The 21,477-nt window shown below is 47.7% G+C and overlaps 2 protein-coding genes across 2 annotated transcripts in view; one reads left to right on the top strand and one right to left on the bottom strand.

Moving 5' to 3' along the window:
• Positions 1–1,293: 1,293 nt before the first annotated feature.
• CDK3 (cyclin dependent kinase 3) lies at positions 1,294–7,870 on the top strand. The gene is made up of 7 exons (XM_001377397.5): positions 1,294–1,597; positions 2,497–2,574; positions 2,682–2,802; positions 2,909–3,079; positions 3,180–3,281; positions 3,567–3,770; positions 6,277–7,870. The coding sequence occupies exons 1-7, from the start codon at positions 1,344–1,346 to the stop codon at positions 6,400–6,402; spliced, it is 1,056 nt and encodes a 351-aa protein (XP_001377434.4). The 5' UTR covers positions 1,294–1,343; the 3' UTR covers positions 6,403–7,870.
• An 86-nt stretch (positions 7,871–7,956) lies between these two features.
• EVPL (envoplakin) overlaps positions 7,957–21,477 on the bottom strand; it is a 45,369-nt gene continuing 31,848 nt past the window's right edge. The window contains exons 15-22 of the mRNA XM_056817107.1: positions 17,337–17,515; positions 17,072–17,210; positions 16,339–16,532; positions 15,827–15,977; positions 13,611–13,694; positions 12,702–12,812; positions 12,464–12,556; positions 7,957–11,664 (exon numbers count right to left, since the gene is read on the bottom strand). Coding sequence (XP_056673085.1) covers positions 8,212–11,664; positions 12,464–12,556; positions 12,702–12,812; positions 13,611–13,694; positions 15,827–15,977; positions 16,339–16,532; positions 17,072–17,210; positions 17,337–17,515 — 4,404 coding nt within the window. The 3' untranslated portion in view covers positions 7,957–8,211. The remainder of the gene's footprint in view (positions 11,665–12,463; positions 12,557–12,701; positions 12,813–13,610; positions 13,695–15,826; positions 15,978–16,338; positions 16,533–17,071; positions 17,211–17,336; positions 17,516–21,477) is intronic.

Here is a 21,477-nt window from a genome sequence, read left to right as displayed (position 1 = left end):
AAATGAGCCCCTTCTCTCCAGGCCCTTTTACAGCTTCCCCTGCCAGGGGGTAACTCCATTCCCCCTGATTCTAATCAAATTGGAGGTGACCCCACTCAGGGGAAACCAATCAGGGCTTTCTCAGGTCCTAGGAGGCCCCAGCACAGGTCTCTGGGGCTGCTTTCCAGACAAGGGCTCACTGGGGGTGGGAGGAATGGCAGGACTGGGCAGATGGATCCACTCACCTGGGCAGATTTTCCTTGATGAACAACAGCTCAGTACTTGGTGTCCCTCCTCCCACCGCCCCACCACCACCCCGTGCCTAGAGGTTACTCGATGCAGGGGTGCCAGGCCAGCTTACCGCCCCCTTTCTCTGGTCCTTCTCCCCAACCCAGTCAGGCTTTCTATCTTCTTAAAGCCACCATGAGGAACCTGCTCCAGATGCAGCCAGCTGGAATAGGGCCGGCCCTGCAGTGTTTGGGGACTTTTCTGCTGGGCTGGGGCCAGGGGAGGAAGGGAAGGGCCCCAGGGGAGCAAAGAGCTGGATGAGAGCTGGGAGAGCTGGCCCTCTGGGCCAGTCCTTGCATTTCTTATCCTCCCCGCCCCCCCTTTTAAAAATACTATCTGTCTTAGAATTAATGTATTAGCTCCCAGACAGAAGGGCAAGGGCTAGGCATTAGGGGTTAAGTGACTTGCCCAGGGTCATGCAGCTAGGAAGTGTCTTGAGGCAAAATTTGAATCCAGAATCTCTGGTCTCTAGGCCTGCCTATCTATCCATGGAGCCCCCTAGCTGCCTTTCCCCGCCAATCCTCTCATTTGGCAGAAGAGGAAACAAGATGGAGGGGGGGACGTTTCTGAGGAAGGCCACCAGGTCATAGCATTGGGGCTTGGATTGGAACTTGGGTCCCCTGCCTCAGGGCAGGCCCCAGGCCCCAGGCCCTTCAGCCTGCCAGACTTGACAGCTCCCTGGGAGGCACAGGTGTGTGTCCTTTGACCTCTGACCTCGGAGGCTGTTCCCAGGGTGCCCCAGAGGAAGCCAGAACCAGACAGGGGGAGGCGGGGGAGGGACCAGAGAGGACAGAAGGGCCAGGAGGTTTGAGCCTCCCTGCTCTCCGTAGGGGGCAGGAGCAGGGCAGCAGGGGTGGGGTGTCACTCCAGGGCTTGGGCAGGCAGGGCGGGAGACACCAAGTGCCCAGGAGGACCAGGCCCCAGGGTGGGGGAGGGCCTGGGAGTGGGAGTGGGCAGTGGGACAGGAAGCCCCTCCTGGCCAGGGCACAACCGGGAGGGGGGAGCAGGGATGGGGGGGCGGGGCAGGCTGGCCAGAGCCCACTCAGCCCCTTGACAGGAAGGGTGTGTGTGTGTGTATGTGTGTGTGTGTGTGTGTGTGTGTGTGTGTGTGTGTGTGTGTGTGTGAGAGAGAGACAGGGCGGGCGGGGCAGCCCTCCATCCCTGGGCGGATGCTCAGGGCGGGGCCTCTGTCCCTCAGGCAGCAGCTCACTGGCATGGAGGTGTTCCAGAAGGTGGAGAAGATTGGGGAGGGCACCTACGGGGTGGTGTACAAGGCCAGGAACAAGCAGACCGGGCAGCTCGTGGCCCTCAAGAAGATCCGCCTGGACTCGTGAGTGCTGAGGCCTCCTCCCCAGGCACTGCACCCTGGCCCGCATGCCCCCTTCTTCCCCAGGCTCAGAGTTCTAAATTCAGCTCCTCTTTCAGGCCCCACCCCCGCCCAAGGGAGGAATCTTCCATAGATTGAGAGCCAGAAAGTCTGGCCTCAGACACTTCCCAGCTGGGTGTCTCTGGGCAAGTCACTTCACCCCCATGGCCTAGGCCTCACCGCTCTCCTACCTTGGAACCAACACAGTATTGATTCTGAGAATCGGTATTGATTCTAAGATGGAAGGTAAAGGTTAAAAAAAAAAGTTACGGGGCAGCAAGGTGGTGAGGTGGATAGAGCATCAGGGCCTGGGTTCAAATGTGACCTCACATACCTACTAACTGTGTGTCCCTGGGCACGTCACTTAACCCTGTTTGTCTTTAAAAAAAATGTTATGAGGTGGTTAGGTGGCTTAGTAGACAGAGCACCAAGCCTAGGGACAGAAAGAAGGGCCTAGGTTCAAATTTGACCTCAGACATGTCCTAGTTGCATGACCCTGGGCAAGTCATTTGACCCTCATATAGCTCTTCTGCCTTAGAGCCAATACACAGTATTGATTCTAAAAAGGAAGGTAAGGGTTTAAGAAAAAATCTTCTGCCTTCACCCCAGATTTGTACTTCCCTCAGGAACTTCACTTTGTTGTGGGTACATGTTAAGGGATTCCAAATTTGAGAGGCCTACTTTAGGCAGAGGAATTGTTCTTATGCCCAGAAAGCCAGGGGCAGTGGTGAGGGATTGCATTTCAAATGAAGAAGACAATAAAGCAAAGGCCTTCCGATCAGAAGCTGCCCCCCCCCCCCCCCAGGACTCTCCTTTCCCCTTCCTCCAATCTCATTCCCCATACCCATCATTGCTTACTGCAGGGAGACTGAGGGTGTCCCCAGCACTGCCATCCGGGAGATCTCCCTTCTCAAAGAACTTAAGCACCCCAATATTGTCAGGTAAGTTGGAGGGGAGAGGCTGAAGGGACTGAGGGGTGCAGGGCCCTACCCACCTCCCCCTGCCCCTGGAGTGAATCTGGTTTTTGTGACCTGAGTCTTCTCATCAGGCTACTCGATGTGGTACATAGCGAGAAAAAATTGTATCTGGTGTTTGAGTTCCTCAGTCAGGACCTGAAGAAGTATATGGACTCAGCTGCTGCCACAGAGCTCCCTCTGCACCTGGTCAAGGTATCATGAAATAGGAGAGGGTGGGGATGGGGCCACCTCCCACCCACCAGGCGGGGACCCGCCTCGCTCCTGCTCATCCTCTTGCCACCTTGCCCTTCTGTTCCAGAGCTACCTCTTCCAGCTGCTCCAAGGGGTCAATTTCTGCCATTCTCATCGGGTCATCCACCGCGATCTAAAGCCCCAGAACCTGCTCATCAATGAGTTAGGTGCCATCAAGCTGGCTGATTTCGGGCTGGCCCGGGCCTTTGGAGTGCCTCTGCGTACTTACACCCATGAGGTACTGATGGGTTAGGGAGCAGAGCTCTTCTTTTGTGTGGGCTGGACTGCCACTCAACCATCGGAGCTGCCCAGAGTGGCACTGGCTTCTGCCCCTACAGGTGGTAACCCTCTGGTATCGCGCCCCTGAGATTCTCCTGGGTTGCAAGTTCTACTCAACAGCCGTGGATGTCTGGAGCATTGGTTGCATCTTTGCAGAGATGGTAAAGGGGGACAAAGGAGAGTCACTGGGATGGTGTATGGAATCTAGCCTCTGGATTGGTGTATGAGGAGGGCTGGCTGAAGGGCTGCACAATCATAGCTACAGAATCTCCAGGATTAGCCCTGGGAAAGGGTTCGCACAAAAGGTTGTACCCTTTGCCCTTCTTCCCCAGGCCCTAGCTTACTCTGTGGAGCATTCTGCTTGGGATAGGGGGCTGGAGGGAGAAAAAGGGGGAAGCCTTGGGAGTAATGTAAAAAAAGGGTAATAACCTCTTCCCTCCTTTCAGGTGACACGCAGGGCCCTGTTTCCTGGTGATTCTGAGATTGACCAGCTATTTCGAATTTTTCGAACCCTGGGCACACCCAGTGAGGCCACATGGCCAGGGGTCACCCAGCTGCCTGACTATAAGGGCAGTTTCCCCAAGTGGACCAGGAAGTCGATAGAGGAGATCGTGCCAAGCCTTGATCCAGAAGGCAAGGATTTGCTCATGGTAGGTGAATGAAGGATGGAAAAGAGGGTGTCTGCCTCTGCCTGTTCTTCCAGAATCTGGCCCAGTCCAGGGTGAGACACCGATTCCTTCTGAACCCAATCTATTTTTTGTTTAACTTGCTCATCCCTGCCCCATTAATTAGACTACTCCCACGAATTACAGAGCTGACATTTGATTGGTACTTCATAGTTTGCCACAGATGTTACATTTGATGTTTACAACAATCCTATAAAGTAGGAGGTGCTATTATCATCCCCATTTTACAGATGAGAAAACTGATATTCAACAGTTAAGTAACTTGCCTGGGGTCACAAAGCTAGTAAGACTATGAATAGAGATCTGAACCCAGGATTTCCTGGAACCAAATCCACTCTGTCCCGGTGCCTCACTATTTGGCCTACCTTTCCTGTTCAAATTCTCACATTTAAAACTGTTTATAACACCCCACTTCCAGGAGAAGAATTAAGAATTAAGAAGAAGAATGAAGGAAGACTTCCTTAATTAACAACATTGAATTCTCATTATCCCTTTATTCTTCACCCAGAGTACATATGTCCTTACACTGTTGCCAGTCTGCATGTGTTTATTGGTTACCAGATCATTTTGCACCTAGATCAGACTTTGTAATATAAGGAAAAGTGCTTTGTGAACCGTAGCATGATTTATGAATGCCAGCTCTAATTAGGCTGTCGCGTGGGTTTCCATCTCTCCAACTTGACTAACAATACCCCCTCTGAGGCAAAGATCACATTTCTCTTTTTTCCCCTTTTTTTTTTATGAAAATGAGTAATAGCTTACATTTACACAGAATTTTGTGGTTTGCAAAGCACTTTAAATATATTTTTTTATTTCATCTTCACAATGGGAGATAGTAGGGCATTGTTGAAGGGCATTAGACTGAAATGATGTAAATTTGAATCTTTGCTCCTCTACTTATTATCTGTGTGACCCTCCAACAGGTTGCTTAAGTTCTTGGAATCTCAGTATGTTGTTCAGTCATTTAGTTGTGTCTGATACAGGGTTTTGGGGGGCATTTACTGAGTGATTTTTCATTTCCTTCTCCAGTGGATTAAAGCAAAAAGAAGCAAAGTGACTTACCCAGGGCCATATAGTTAGTGAGTGTCTGTCTAAGGCTAGATTGGAACTCAGGTCTTCCTGACTCCAGGCTTAGTGCTCACTTTATTCATCTGCAAAATGGAGATAATAATAGCAGCTATCTCACAGATAGAGATTATATTAATTCATAGAGATTATAGTTAGATTGTAGGCTTACAGTTGGAAATGACTTTAGTAATCTTTTAGTTCAACTTCCACAGACTTATTTATGATGAAGAAACTGAGTGATTTAACCACTCAGAGTCCCAGTTTCCTCATCTGTGAAATAGGAATAATGTTATAGCACCTACTTCATAGGAGTTTGTTTTTTTTTTAAACCCTTACCTTCCATCTTGGAATCAATACTTTGTATTGGCTCCAAGGCAGAAGAGTGGTAAAGGGTAGGCAGTGGAGGTTAAGTGACTTGCCCAGGGTCACACAGCTGGGAAGTGTCTGAGATCAGATTTGAACCTAGGACCTCCCGTCTCTAGGCCTGACTCTCAAACTATTAAGCCACCCAGCTACCCCCCTTCACAGGAGTTTTTGAGGTTCAAATGACAATTTAAAGTACTTGGAAAATTTTTAAAGGATGTATGTCTGATAAATGTTATTACTATGGTTTCTAAGGCCCATGCAAGCTACCCAGAAGCCCCATAGAACTTTGTCTTTGGGGAGTTCTTTCGACATCAGTAAGGCAAGACTCTAGAGTTGTGATGGCAAACTATGGCACACGTGCCAGAGGGTCATGCAGAGCCCTCTCTGCGGGCACACATGCTGTCACTCCAGCACAGGATTCATTACTAGAAAGCCAGAGGGACATGGGGCCAGGCTGCTCCCCTCTCCCTCACCCCATGCCCCTGAGGACATCACCCAGCCCTCTAAAGGTGCATCCTCACTGCTTTAGGGAAACTGAGGCAGAAAGCTTCAGGGGCCTGGCCAACCCTAGGCTAAACCCCAAGAGCCACCCTCAAGGCCCTGCCTTCCTCTTCAGGCCTTCATGCTCCCAGAGACCCTGACCTTTTTATAAGAAGGACCTGTCCCAGCCAGAGCTGGGTGGGGACCAGGGAAACTCAGGGAGGAAGGGGAGAGGTTGCTTGGCTCACCCACAGGGAAGAGACAAGATTGCTCAAGAGATTTGAGATGTTTCCCTACAGGTTCCAGCATCTCTGATTCCCGAACTGGGTCTCAACCCTCCTATCCTGAGCAGGTTGTTTTCTGCTCGACATTCTCCTCAGCCAGCTTCCTCTCAAAATAAATCCTGTGGTTAGTGGGTTAGACGGGAGGGCCTCTTGCCGACTTCTCCTGGCTTTGTGGTCATTCCTATCCCAGCCCTCATGATCTTCACTGCCCTGGGGGGCTGGGGAAGAAGGCAGAAACACTCCATTGACGTGCTTCTCTCCTTCCTTTACAGCAGCTACTACAGTATGACCCAAACAGACGCATCTCGGCCAAGGCAGCTCTAACACATCATTATTTCTCCACCTGCAAGTCATGCTCAGCCCCACGCCAGTGCATGCTGGAGCATTTTTGCCGGTGAACGGAATGGGTGTCCGGCCTCTACCCTCTTCCCCCTCACTCTCAGGCCCAATACCCAAGGTCTCTTCTTCAGCCCCAGCTGGAGCCAGCTTTCCCTGATGCTGGGGAGGAATTCTAGGCAGGATGGGCTTTGTGTCTTGATTCAGCTGTGGCCTGGGGACCACAAGGGACTAAGTTCGGACTCATCTTTCTATCAGGTTCAAGTTCCCATGTTCTTTGTTGGGTTTGACCGTGTCCCTTCAGAGTGGAGGGCACAGGTGCCTCCTCTCCCAGGGAGAGGGAGAGGTAAGAGAGCAGCAACCTTGTACCTGTTGGGTGGCATTTGGAAAAAGAGGAACAATTTTTTTTTTTAATCCACTCCTTAGGAATTGATCTCTTGTCATCATAGACCTAGCCCAAACTTTACCTTCAGGTCAAGAATTCCAAGGTGGAGGGACTCTGCTTCTGTGCCCCTCATCCAGCCTTCTTGCTGCTCTGTTGGGGTTTAAACTGTTTAGTAAAGAGTTTAATTCCAATTAGAAGAGTTGGAGGAGAGGGGAATTTTTCCATACATGGTCAGTGGCAAATACGTGAGTTGAGTGTATTTTCAGCAGTTAACTGTTTATCTACTATGTAATTGCATTCATTTGATCCTAGCTTTAAGAATATGAAATAAAATGGACATTTATGAGCTTGGTGGTATCTGTCCCTTCAGTAGAAAGGGGACCACAGGGAAAAAAAGCCTCAGCATGACAAACAATGGGCCTATAATCGCCCCTAGGCCAGAGGTTCTTAACTTGGGGTCTGGGAACTAAAAATATATATATTTTGGTAACTATTTCAATGTAATTCATTTCCTTTGTGACTATGCATTTTATTTTATGCATTTAAAAATGCTTTTCCAAAAAGGAAACACAAAAATGATTAAGAACTCATAGAAAGTAGTTAATAAATGCTTGATCGATGGATTGAATTTGTGTGTAATATATACTCTTGTATCTGGTAGTATTATACATAGACAAGTATAATAGTCTCAAGAGAGGGCAGATAATGTGCTTTAGGATAACAACTGCTGCTGAATGGGAGGCTGGAAGAAATGGTCAGGGAAGCCTACATAGAGGAGATAGTTAAGCTGAAACTTGAAGGAAAGTAGAAATGATAAAGGAATAAAATACAGAGGATGGCCATCATGAATGGACAAAAATTAGGAAAGAGCATACCAAATTGAGGGAATCTGGTAATTTAGTTAGGCTAGAATGATGAGCCCATTAAAGACAGGAATATTAAACCAGCCCAGAAAGGTAGGTTGGAAACAGACTGAGACTGAAGGAGAGATTCAGGGTAGGCAAGAGGCCGTCCTTATTCCAATAGGGAAGATTCATATTCTCGCTTGCACCACTGACATCCTGTTCTGGAGTCATCTCAGGACAACTCGCCCTACACTCAGAACCAGAGGCAGCAGGGCCTCCCCCTTCCACCCAGCTGGGAGAAGTCTCCCCACTTCTCAGCAGGCGTCCCGACCTCCCTGTCCCAATTAGATAAACATATCCCATGTTTCAATTAATGACAGCCCAGCTTCTGAGACAACGGGGGAGTTTATTACATGCATTAGTGCAGACAAAGTCAGACTGACCTCCGGAGCTAGGGAAATGTGGTAGGGGAGTTCAGATACAAAGACCACTCTCCATAATGAAACATTGGGGTATAGAAAGGTCAGGGATCTGGATGCCTCTGGAGAGTAAAGAAAATTTTATTTAGCAAAAAAAAAAAAGCTATATGACCTTTAACACGTGCCTTCATGCCTGCTCATCACGTATGAGGGGCATTTCCTTTAGCACAGAGAGCGGGGCAGAGAAGGGGAGGCTGTACGGTAAGAACAATAATTCTCTTGGGTTGCAGGAAGGAGCAGCAGGCCTGTCATTGGGTCTTTCCGGCAACGGGCCATGGCTTCCTTGTAACTTAGCCGCTCTTTGGAGATGGGGTCCATCAATTCTTTTTCATAGCAGGATTCATCCTGGAGGAGCTGAGCCAGTTCTTCACTGATCATGCCAGCCAGCAAGGCTTGGGGAACGGGAATGCGACCTGTCCTCTTGGGGTCAATGAGTCCTCCAGTGAGGTGCTGAACCTGCAAGTGAGCCAGGGCACTCTCCCGGGGCATCCAGCCCTTCTGGATAGCCTCCCCCACCGACAGCCTCTTCCGTGTGACGGGATCTTCGATGCCAGTGAAGGCCTTCTGGGCATTGAGCAGCCTCTGAGTAGAGGTGTTCTCGATCAGGCCTCGGTCGATGGCCTTGTGGACAGAATAGCGTTCCCGTGTTAGGAGGTCCACGATGCCTCCTGTGGCTGCCTGGGCCTCCAGCAGCTTCTGCCCAGTGATGGGGTCCAGCATCTTCTTGCTGACAGCAGTCTTGATGTTGCACTTATTGTCGGTCACTGTGTCATAGATACCTGCGATGGGAAAGGTGTCATCACTGAGGCCAAGTGAGCAACCAGGGGAGAAGATGCTGGTGGTTTGGTGGCTGGTCAGCGATGGTGAGGAGAGGGGTGATTTGGAGATGATAGAGCCAATTGAGAGTGAGGAAGGTTTGTTCTCTCCAGCCACCAGGAGAGCAAACTCAGAAATGGGAAGGTGGCCATCCTTGTAGAGATGGTACTCCTCCTTGGTGATCCTTCTGCAGTGGAGGGCATCCTCAATGGAATATTGCTTCCCACTCTTCTTGTCAAGGAGAACGGAATCCTCTCCACATGGGGTCATGGTGGTGATCTCTTCCCAGTCACATTCCAGTTCCTGTAGCTGGATATACTGTCCCCGATCTATGATGCCTCTCTTATAGGCTTCATACGGTGACATGTCTTTTCCTGTCTCTGGGTCCAAGATAGAGATCTTAGTGGAAAGGTTGGTCTCTCTCAACTGGGTGTCCTGGTTAATCTCTTCTTGTTTCACTTTTAGATGGAGGTCCCTTAGAGTCCTCTCCTTCTCATAGATCTGATCCTTCTCCCGGAGAATAGCTGCCTCCAGATGAGAGAGCTCTTGGCCTTGTTGGGCCCTCTTCTGCCGGTCACTTTCTGTCTTCTGACTGAGCAATTTGGACTCCTCGTGTAAGCACAACATGCGCTCTTGCTTCTGCCTCTCCAGGTCCCTCATTTCTTTCTCCAGTTTTGCTCGCTCTTGGTTGGCCTGGCTCTGAGTTTTCTGAAGGTCAGCTTCTTCCTGGGACCAGGTCCTCTTTAGTGCCTCAGCTCTCTCGATCCTCTCCTTGAGTCTCCTCACATCTTCCTCCCTGTTCTGTCTTGCAGTACGGTCCTTACTGAGCAGCTCCCAGATATGGGACCTCTCGTTTTCTAAGACTTGGTCCTTTTCCACTCTGATGATTTCCTTGTAGATAGTCTTTTCCTGGGACTTGGTCTTCTGAAGGATGTCAATTTTAACTTGTAGGTTCTTGCACTCCCTGTTTAAATCTGTCACCCGGTTCTTCTCGCTCTCCAGATCCCGCCGCAGGGCCTCTGCTGACCTCTCTAGATCTGGGTCCTTCTCCAGCTTGACCACTTCCTCCATGATGATTTTCTCTTGCACTGCGAGAGGCCGCTGCTCCATCTCCTGGATTTTTAGGCTCAGGTGCCGTATCTCCTTCTCAATGGCCAGCTTTTTGTCACGGTCCTCTTGGAAGCTGAGGAGGTTCTCTTTCTCCTCCACTGTGGCCTGGAGCTGCTGCACCTCACGCTCCAGCCGTCTCCTGTTGGCCACTTCCTCATCCAGGCTCTGGCTAAGGCGGCTGTGGTCCTCATGGAGTTTTGGGTCCATCTGGATAACTACCACTTCCCTGACTACCACCTTCTCCTCTGGCTTCCTCCTCTCCAACAGCAGGTACTTGTTCTGAAGCTCATATACCACATCTTCCATTGCTCTCCTCTTCTGGACCACATCTCTCATCTCCCGCCTCAGACGTTCTGCCTCCTTCTCCAGCACTGGGTCACTCTCATAACGTATCACCTCCTTGTTCACCATCTTGGTCTCAACCTTGGATCTCTCTCTCTTCCATTCATCCCGTTCCCCTTTCAGTCGGATGAGTTGCTCTTGAGATCGGCCATTGGTATTGACCAGCTCATTGAGCTGAGCCTTCAGCTGATCGATTTCCCTGAGGATCTCTGGGCTCTTCTCATGTTTCACCACCTCTTGAATCACTTCCTTGTATTCTACAGTTGGCTTCTGGGCCCGTAGGATAGTCAGCTCCGGTAGGATTCCCTCCACCTCCTTCTCAATGGCACTCCTCTTGTTTGTGGTGTCTCGGAGCTCCTCCCGGAGCCGAGTAATCTCCATTTCTGTCTCTGGATCTACTTGGAAGATCTCATTGACTCTCTCTTTGAACTCCACCTTGGGCTTCTGCTTTTCCACCAAACTGTACTTGCTGTGTAGTTCCTTTAGCTCCCTGGTGAGTATCATGTTCTTTTTCTTCTCCTCCTCCATGAGGTTCCTTAGCTTGACTGACTCTTTAAGGAGTCCAGGGTCCTGTTCCACTTTCTTCACCTCTTTCACAATAACTTTGGGTTCCAAACTGCTGATTTGCTGCTCCAGCTCCTGGGCACGAGCCAGCAACTTGGCCACAGCCTCCTCTGCCATTTTCCTTCTGCTGGCATCCTCCTCAATCTGCCTCTTCAGAGCCCAGGATGCCTTGACCATTTCAGGATCTTTCTCCAGCTTGACTAGCTCCTTCACTACAACTTTTTCCTTCACATTTGCCTCCTTCTGTTCCAGAGTCAGTAGGTCTCTCTTTAGCTGTTCCAGCAGGGCAGAGATCGTGGCATTCTCTCCCCGAAGGTGTTCAATCTCAGCATTGATCTGGACCGCTTGGCTGTCCAGGTTGGGATCCCTCTTGATCTGGGTGACTTCCTTGGTCAGCAGATGGGGCTGAATGTTTTTCTTCTCCTTCTCCAGGTGGGCTATCTTCTGATTTACCACCTCCAGGTCTGCCTTCATGCGGGCCCACTTCTTGCCCTCCTCCTCTACCTGGTATTTCATTTTGGACAGGCTACTCTCAAGCTTGGGGTCCCGGTAAAATTCAACCACTTCCTTTTCCTCCAGCCTCTCCACAGGTTTCTGGGTCTTCAGTAGCAGCAGCTGATTCCTCTGTTCCTGGAGTTCTTGCTGCACTTGAGCCACTCGCTTCCTCTCTTCCTCTAGCTGGGATTTCAGTGCCTGTGACTCTGACTCTCTGCTCACCTGGGTCCGCTTCTCAGACCCTTGCTCTGGGTGGTGAGCTGGCTGGATAGCCTCATTGATTTCCTTCTGCAGAGCAAAAGAAGAGAAAGAGTATGTGGCATGAGAGATCAGGAAGAGGGGCCTTCCTCATCTCATCAGGTCAGTGACTCTTCCTTTTGGAAGAGCCTTAAGGGAAGCTAAAGCCCTAAAACACCCAGAAACCAGTAAACTAGAGGGGACGGAGGCAAGAGGTAAGATGGGATACCCTTGAAACAGACTGGATAAATGCTCATGATGCCAGCCAGGCAGAGCACCCAAGTCCTGCTTCCCATCCAACCTTCCAGAAAGTATAAACTCTCATTTATCCCACATATTATTTATTCTTGATGTGCTCTCTGGGGAAGTCTAAGCCAATTGGTCATAATAGGAAAAGAGAGTTCTATGTTGTACTTTCAAATGACAGTGGGATGAAGCATTTAGTGGCCTCTCATGAACTTTCCCCTCTCCCTTTTCTGCTCCCCCATTGCAGACAGTGTGAATCTTTTCTGGAAAGGGCTGGGTTTTCTGGGGGAAAAGAGGTCTAGTCCCCATGGGAAGGGAGTCCAGTGCCCGAAGAGTGACACTTTTAGGATCTAACTCTCATAAGAGCTGCAGGCCAAGTAGGGGAATGTGCCTTTGTGTAGATCCAGGGGCAAAGAGTTCCAGTTCTCTCTTCTCAGGTTGCCTCTATCCCAGGTGCCCCTGGGATAGGGAGATGGTACCACTGATTGGTTGGCAAGCACCTTGAATTGACAGGGAAGGTTCCCAGATACCAACAATGAAATGGGCACATTATTTTTAATTGGGAGCCATAACAATAAAGGGACCATAAGAATCATCTTAGTACCTTTTCCAACACCTTCTTGGCAAACTCCATCCGACTCAGCTGTTGATGTTTTTGGGTAGCAACCTCAATGTAGCGTTTGGTTAAGTCCTTCTCCTAGAATTAGGGAGGGAGGGATGGAGAGGACAGAGTCAATTCTTTGAGTGGCCACTAGTAAAAGGCTCATGCCTACAAGTCTGTGGGAGAACAGTGGGCCCCAGAAGAGAGAAGCAAAGCCCTGGAGACTGTGGCCCATTCTTACCTGGGCCTGGATGCTGTCCTGCAAAGGAGTGATCCGAGGTCTCTTGGGGGCAGATGCTGTCATTGTAGGGTCCAAGGAACAACGGTACTTATCTATCTGCAGCTCATAGTCCTGTAGAGGAGTGGGAGGTGTGAATTTTAGATTTACTCCACCCTGCCTAGTCTTTAGAATTTTAGCAACCAGGAATGTATACACCCACACTTAAGTATTAAGTGTGGGGGAGGAAGGTCTATGACCCGAGTGTGCTGGCAAGTGACAAATCAGAAACAACTGACTGACCCCCTGGGCTGTCCAAAGCTAAGTTTAAGCCACCATTAGTGCATGTGAGACACAGGATGTGATGTAAAGAACTGCCTTTATATTTTGAGTCATTTCCCGTGAGAGGGACTTGGGTGGTGGAACTTGACTTGGAGGAGTTCAAGTGTGAGACCTCAGATTGCTTCGCTGAGATGATCATGTGGTGAGTGTTAGGGCTGACTTCACTTTCTTTGGCTTTTTCCAGGGCCCATCTCTTGGGACCCCCTTTCCTTGGCTTTCTAAAGGCAACAGTCTCTGGAAAGTCCCTTGGCTGAGGCCTCTGAACTCCCGCTGGGTTCAGACCAGGCTGGGGCAACTATCCTTCCCTTTCCCTTTCTCTCCCTCTCATTCCTAATTTCTTCCTTCTATTGTAAATAAACCAACATAAAATTCCATCCTGACTTGAGTATTTCATTGGGATTTAGAATTTAAATCCCTGGTGACCACTAAAAATATATATTCAATCTCAACCATAAAATTTTGCCCTTAACAGAGGAAAAAGCAAAAATCTAGCAGTCAGAGGGATGAGGGCATCTTTTGGAGAAGAGAGAGAGGGGCAGATGGACAGAGGAAGGAGGGAGAGGAAGAACAAAGTTGAGAAAATATACTTACTTGGAGAGCAGCTTGGAGGTCCTGGGATAGGTGGAATACTGTGTTTTTATCTTTCTCCTTGTTCTGAATTTCCTGAACCAGACGCTGGGAGAGAAAGAAGCAAAGTCAGCCAAAGCCCAGAGCTGGAAGAGAATCAACTCCTGGGCTATAAGAGAATCTTACATTCTCTTCCTCTTATCTTTTAGGGACCTTCATAGGGCAATGAATAAACAGAACAACATCCTAAAGAGAGCAAAGAAAGGCTCTTTCCATTTTGTGTCTTCCATAATCCAAGAATATAGTTATATAGATAATGGCTAGGAACATGTCATGTACCTGCTATGGCACTTTTTCTAAGGCTAGCACCATGGAATCAGAGGATCATAGATTTTGAGGTCATTGAATGTAACCCCATATTTTACAGAGCGGTTACAGAGTTAGGAAGAGGAAGAATTTGAGCCCAGATCTTCTAACTCAGAGTCAGAATCTAGGTTCTTTCTTCCTTCTCCTTCCTTCTTTCCTATCAATTATAAGACAGAAGAACGGCAAAGGCTAGGAAATCATGGTTAAATTATTTGCCCAAGGTCATGCAGCTAGACGTGTCTGATGCTGATGTGATGGAGGTTGCTCCCCCTCCATCCCCCTCCCTACCACACCTGAGGATATTTCTCTCATCACCAGCCCCTCTACCCAGCTGCCCATGGGAGCATTTCCTCTCTCCCCTGTCTGGGGTAAGGGGGAAGCTCACATGCTGCACAAGGATTGTTGTTTGGGCACTTGGTCTCTAAAAGGTTCGCCATCACTATTCCAAACCCTTCTCCCAGACCTCCTAGATTTAGAACTAGAAGGGACCTTAAAGACTATAGAGTCCAACTCCTTCATTTTACATGTTAAAAAGATAGAGATTTAGAGAAATTAAGCAGTTTGTCTAGGGTCACCCAGCTACTATATGTTGGATACAGGATTTGAACTGAGATCTTCATGCATTAAAGCCCAATACTCTATCCAAAGTGCCACCTAGATGTCTCAGATGGGCTTGGATCTCCTGGAGGACAATAGAGCATTTTCCTGGTAGCCTGTGGATTAATCAATACCCCTCAAGGTTGGGAATGAGAAAATGAAGGAAGGAAAAAGAGAAAGCAGGAATTGTCTTCACCATTGGAAACTGATATATACTAGGGATTTGCTCAGCCTTTATCATATGGAAGTTGTCCAGCCTTTGGATGTACAAGGCCCTTCTCTGCCTGCAGCCAGCCAGTGTTGAGCTAGGCCTTAGGAGAACAGGAAGTACCCCTAGAAGAATGTCCAAGTGGGCCTAGTCTACTCTTTCTCCATTGACCATCAGCTTGAATGAGCTGGACCAAGACATCTTCCAGTTTTGGTCACCAGGGGGAAGCATGTACACACATACAGAAAAAATCACAGAATCAGATTTAGGGTAGAAGTTGTCTTTCTCCATTTATCCTCTCCTCTTCATTTTATAGATGAAGAAACTGAGAACTGTTAACTGATTTGCTCAAGGTCACCCAGAGCCAAGATACAAATCTAGATGGCCTGAGTCTAGCCTCAACTTTCTTTTCCTTCCTTCCTTCCTTCCTTCCTTCCTTCCTTCCTTCCTTCCTTCCTTCCTTCCTTCCTTCCTTCCTTCCTTCCTTTCTTCCTTCCTTCCTTCGTCCCTTCCTTCCTTCGTCCCTTCCTTCGTCCCTTCCTTCCTTCCTTCCTTCGTCCCTTCCTTCCTTCCTTCCTTCGTCCCTTCCTTCCTTCCTTCCTTCGTCCCTTCCTTCCTTCCTTCCTTCCTTCCTTCCTTCCTTCGTCCCTTCCTTCATCCCTTCCTTCCTTCCTTCCTTCCTTCCTTCCTTCCTTCCTTCCTTCCTTCCTTCCTTCCTTCCTTCCTTCCTTCCTTCCTTCTTTCCTTCCTTCCCTTCCACCTTAGAATCTGTAGGCCTGGCTCTCAATCCACTGAACCACCCAGCTGCCCCCTCCAGCTTCCTTTTCATTGACCCATTCTGCCTTGTTGGCCACTCAAAGTTTGGGGGCTTGGAAGAAGCCCTGCCTCTTCCCAGGGTTGGCTTCCTTCCCTAAGATGTCATAGGGACAAGGACCATGCTAACTGCTTGGTAGCCTGCCCTCCATGCATCTTCCTCCTTACAAAGGGAAGGGAACTTACGAATCAGCAGAGACAAGAGCCCATGGAGCACTGGCCCAGTGGCATGGCCAGTTCTGCATACCCCTCTCACCTTCTGGGCCTGTAGCTTATAGTTGATCTGACTAGGTCCATCCGTAGGCCCCAGCTCATTGCGTGGGAGATGTTCCATCCAGGAGCGTAGATTCTCACTGGAATTCTTGAACTGCTGGTAAATGAGACTGACATCTTGTACTGCCTTCTCCCTGGGGAATGGGATGGGAGAACAGACAGCCTCAGCCTGGGGAAGGGGAAAGGCCAAAGGCTCAGGTTGTACATACAACAGAGGGTAAGGACCATGACTGAAGATCTAGGGAAAATGGAGCAGGTAGTATGTTACTTCCTGCCCCAAGGGATCAGCAAGGACCATCTTCCCAAAGGAGATGTTTTGGGGATCCACCACCCTCCCATCCCTTTCTGGCCCTCGGTTTAGCCACGGGTGCCAAAGGCAATAGAAATTTCCAGTTTCATAGATCAGAAGACTAAGGCAGAAGGAGAGGGTTTTGACTCAGGAACACATACAAATGGCCTTTTCCAATGTACATTCATCAAGTCCCCACTCCTCACCGAAGATCCAACTGGTCAGCTACAGCATGGTAGCGGTCAGTGAGTCCCTGCACCTGACGCCTTTGTTGGGGCAGGTCTTGGCAGAATTCTTGGAAATTGTTCTGGAGTGCCCTGCAGCCATGTTCTGTTGTCTTCAGCTCTCGGTGCAGGCCCAGCACGCAGGACTGTTGCTCCAACAACTCCCGCCTTTGCCTCTAAAATAGAAGGAACAGGTTCAACCCTAACATGCTTTCATGCTTTCTCTCCCTTTTCTCTCCCTTCTCTCCCATCTCTCTCTCTCTCTCTCTCTCTCTCTCTCTCTCTCTCTCTCTCTCTCTCTCTCTCTTCCTTCCTTCCTTCCTCCCTCCCTTCCTCCTTCCCTCCCTCCCTTCCCTCCTTATTTCCTCTCTATTTTAGAATCAATACTGTGTATTGGTCCCAAGGCAGAAGAACAATAAGGGATATAGTTGGGATTGAGTGACTTGCCCAGGATCACACAGCTAAAAGTGTCTGAGGCCAAATTTGAATACAGGACTCCTGCCTTGAAGTCTGACTCTCTATCCACTGAGCCAACTAGCCGCCGTACAAATGCTTTCACAATGCATGGGCCCAGGTTCTGGTATCCCCTCCCACTGCCCTCTTCTTTGCATCCACTCCTACATACCTTTCCCATGCACTCTCATACAAACAAGACCACATTGCAGGTAAGGCTACTCCCACCAATCCCATTTCTAAACATAACATTGTCTCTCACCTGCAACTGACTGATTCGTTCCTGCAGTGCTCCAGGGCTGGCACCAATGGGGGCCTCCTGGACCAGGTCAGACTCAAAGTCTTGAATCACCTTATTTGATGCCTGGATCTGTTGTTCTAGGGCACGAGCTGCCTTTGCCCTGGGAGAGAAATGGGAAGAGGATCAGAGTTCCCTATTGGCCTTGCCCCCTGCCTCTGGCCCCCTCCTCCACCTTCTCCCCTAACTCCCCAGGCCAGTCCCTATAAGGATCTATAAGAATACTCACTTTTCCCCATAGAGACTGCAGAGGACTTGAACATCATTATATTTGTTCTTGACATTGTTAAGAGTCACTGGCAGATGAAGCACAGTGGACCCAGATGGCTTAGAGGACAGGAAAGATTCACATTCCTTCTGGGTGGCCTCTTTTTCAGCTTCTAAGCCCTGTAGCCTCTGGGAGATATTCTAAAGAGAGAGGGATAGACATTTTACTGTGAACCCAGGAATCTATCTATCTATCTATCTATCTATCTATCTATCTATCTATCTATCTATCTATTTTCCTTCCTTCCTTCTTTCATTTTTTCTTTCTTTCTTTCTTTTTCTTTCTTTCTTTCTTTCTTTCTTTCTTTCTTTCTTTCTTTCTTTCTTTCTTTCTTTCTTTCTTTCTTTCTTTCTTTCTTTCTTTCTTTCTTTCTTTCTTTCTCTTCTTCCTTTCCTTCCTTCCTTCCTTCCTTCCTTCCTTCCTTCCTTCCTTCCTTCCTTCCTTCCTTCCTTCCTTCCTTCATCCCTTCCTTCCTTTCTTCCTTCCCTCCTTCCTTCCTTCCTTCCTTCCTTCCTTCCTTCCTTCCTTCCTTCCTTCCTTCCTTCCTTCCTTCCTTCCTTCCTTCCTTCCTTCCTTCCTTCCTTCCTTCCTTCCTTCCTTCCTTCCCTCCTTCCTGTCTCTCCCCCACCTTTTTCTTTTTCTCTCTTTCATTTTATTTTTCCAATTGCATGTAAAAACAATTTTTAACATTCATTAAACATTTTTTTGAGTTCTAAATTCTTTCCCTCCTTTCCTTTCCCTCCCTCCTTCCTGAGACAGTAAGCAATTTGATATAGGTTATACATGTGTGGTGATGCAATACATTTTCATATTTGTCATGCTGTGAAGGAAAACAGACCAAAAATATGCAAAAAATAAAAAAAAATAGTATGCTTCGATCTACATTCATAATCCATCAATTCTTCTTCTGGAGGTGGATAGCATTTTATATCATGAGTTCTTTGGAATTGTCTGTGATCATTGTATTTCTGAGAGTAACTAAGTCATTCACAGTTGATCATTGTACAATATTGCTGTTACTATATACATTGTTCTTCTGGTTCTATTCACTTCATCTCTCACTTGTATCAGTTCTTGTAAGTCTTTCCAGGCTATTCATTCTGACCCCAAAATTATTTTTTTAAACCCTCACCTTCCATCTTAGAATCCAGACTGTATATTGGTTCTAAGGCAAAAGAATGGTAAGGGCTAGGCAATGGGGGTGGTGGGAATAAGTGACTTGCCCAGGGTCATACAACTAAAGTATCTGAGCTCACTCAAGAATTCTTAAATCTGTAATGCAACTATTATTTACTGCTTCACCACTCAGGGACCAAATGGTACTAAGGCTCTCCCCTTTGCCCTCCCCTAGAATATCTAGAAACATATTTGCCCAGGGAACTAATGGGAGAAGAGTAGCCTATACCTTTAAGAGTGCTAGGAAAGAAGTTGCAAGCTTGAGCACTCATTAATTCTGCCCAAGTTGTGCTTAGAACCCAACTTGTCAGACCTGATTTGAATTTCTGGGCTCAGTCCTGGGCTCTACTGTTCAAGGATATTAATAAGCTGAAGAGTATCCAAAGGAGGGCAAACAGGTTATCAACCCCACCCTATCTCCTTCATTTTCAACAAATGACCTCATCTTCTGCTTTAGTGAGAAGATCCAACTTGCCTGTTTGAATCTTTTGCCACTTTCTTTCCTCAAACGTCCCTTCCCTAATTGGAAATGCTTCATAGATTCCCTTCCCAATTCTGATTTGCATTTTTCCTCTGTACTTAATTAACTCTACAAAAATAAATATATAAAGGAAGAATAAATCCTTCCTCCCTGACTCCCTTCCCTCCCTCCCTCCTTCCCTCCCTTCCTTCCTTCCTTCCTTCCTTCCTTCCTTCCTTCCTTCCTTCCTTCCTTCCTTCTGTAAGGGCCAGAATGGCAAAGGGGTTAAAATTTGATCAGTCACAATCTTCCTAAATTTTCTTGACTTTTCCTTTTCTTTTGTTACATTTCCTTCCTTCCTTCCTTCCTTCCTTCCTTCCTTCCTTCCTTCCTTCCTTCCTTCCTTCCTACCTTCGTCCCTTCTTTCCTTCCTTCCTTCCTTCCTTCCTTCCTTCCTTCCTTCCTTCCTTCCTTCCTTCCCTCCCTCCCTCCATCCCTCCCTCCCTCCCTCCCGGCCTCCCTCCCTCCCACTATTCCCTCGATATATAGGCCAAGAGGCAGAATTGATCTATTCTAACTCTCTTCAGAACTCTACCACTATCATTTAGTAGGCATGTCTCCTCTACTTTTCAGTCACGCTATCCCATCAAGATCCTTGTTGCTCTCTTCTAATCATCCCAGATCATTTTCCTTTTCTCCAGGAGGTTGTGTCTGACTCACAGTCTTCTCCACCCCAACCTGTGCTCCTGACAAACCCCATAGCCTCCTAGTTCTTCAAGATCATAACTCCCATGATCTCTAGCTATACCCTCTGCTTTAATCACACACAGTTATAATCATACCTTAGACAATCCATCCCTATCCCTGCTCTACAAAATTTACCTTTGGTGTCAAAATTCATAGTTATGGCACCGCATGATACATCACTCTTCTGGTTCTCCTACCTCTCTGACAGGCACATTGACGCTCCCTCCTCCTGCCCCTACATGTATTCATACCCCCTAAATGGAGGCTCTGCCCTCACAGTGCTCTCATCTTTTTGTCTGCCTTCAACTAACACTTGATACAAACAGTCCCACCTCTTGCCAAAGGATTTTAGAACTTCAGCCTTCCTTCCAAGCTCCAATCCCACTTTTTACCGCCATCTCCACATCCCTCCAGCATAAGAGCTCTTCACCTGGAGCTAATATTTTAGGGTGTCTGTGGACTTGCAAAAGAAAAAAATTCCCCCATTATTTTCACTAACCTTTGGCTTCCTTTGCCAACCCATGGATTTTATACATTTTAAATGTTATCCTCAGAAATGCAGGGGTGCTGGTAAATGTTTAAAAATGAGTTCTCCAAAAACATGACATACTTTTAAGTATGTGATGACATAATTATAATTCACAAATACTCTGCATTTCAATTATTTTCTCCAATACTTTGTCTAGACAATCAACAGAACGAGAATCAAGTCCTGATTTGTAGCATTTAGTGATGTCTTCCTTTCTTCTTTTGTTCACCCTTACTTTCTATATTAGTAACAACTCTTTTTTCTTTTTTTAAACCCTTACCTTCAGTCTTGGAGTCAATACTGTGTATTGGCTCCAAGGCAGAAGAGTGGTAAGGGCTAGGCAATGGGGGTCAAGTGACTTGCCCAGGGTCACACAGTTGGGAAGTGTCTGAGGCCAGATTTGAACCTAGGACCTCCCGTCTCTAGGGCTAGCTCTCAATCCACTGAGCTACCCAGCTGCCCCCAGTAACAACTCTTTAAAAAAATTAATTTTTAAATATTTTTACATGGTTCCATGATTCATGTTCTCTCTATCCCCTCTTCTCTCCCTCCTCTGGGAGCTGAGAAGCAATTGCACTGGGTTATACATGTATTTATTACTCGATACCTATTTCCATATTGTTCATTTTTGTAATAGAGTAATCTTTTAAAACCAAAACCCCAAATCATATACCCATACATATAAGTGATAAATCAAATGTTTCCTTCTGCATCTCTGCTCCCACAGTTCTTTCCCTCGATGTGAATAGTTTTCTTTCTCATAAGTCTCAGAATTGTCCTGGATCATTGCATTGCTATTAGCAGCAAAGTCTTTTACATTTGATCATCCCACAGTGGTTCAGTTCTTAGTAATAGCTTTAAAACAGAAGAGTGGTAAGGGCTGGGCAAACAGGGTTAAGTGACTTTCCCAGAGTCACACAGATAGGAAGTGGCTGAGGCCAGATTTGAACCTAGGTCCTCCTGACTCCAAGCCTGGTCCTCCATCCACCATGCTACCACCTAGCATTTACTGACTTCTAAAGTAGAAGCAAATGCCCATCCTGAAAATTTAACAAATGGCTTTTTTTCCAGCCAGCTTAAGCTGACTTCAGCACAAACTTGAGTCCATGATACAAAAAAGGTTCAGAATCCCTATGTGTGTGGCACCTGGTTGGCTCAGTGTTTTGAGAACCAGGCCTAGAAATGGAAGG

Source organism: Monodelphis domestica, chromosome 2 (assembly GCF_027887165.1).
Source record: "Monodelphis domestica isolate mMonDom1 chromosome 2, mMonDom1.pri, whole genome shotgun sequence".
Lineage (NCBI taxonomy): Eukaryota > Metazoa > Chordata > Mammalia > Didelphimorphia > Didelphidae > Monodelphis > Monodelphis domestica.
The sequence above is the reverse complement of the archived record's forward strand: the minus strand, read 5'-3'. Positions and strand labels throughout refer to the sequence as shown.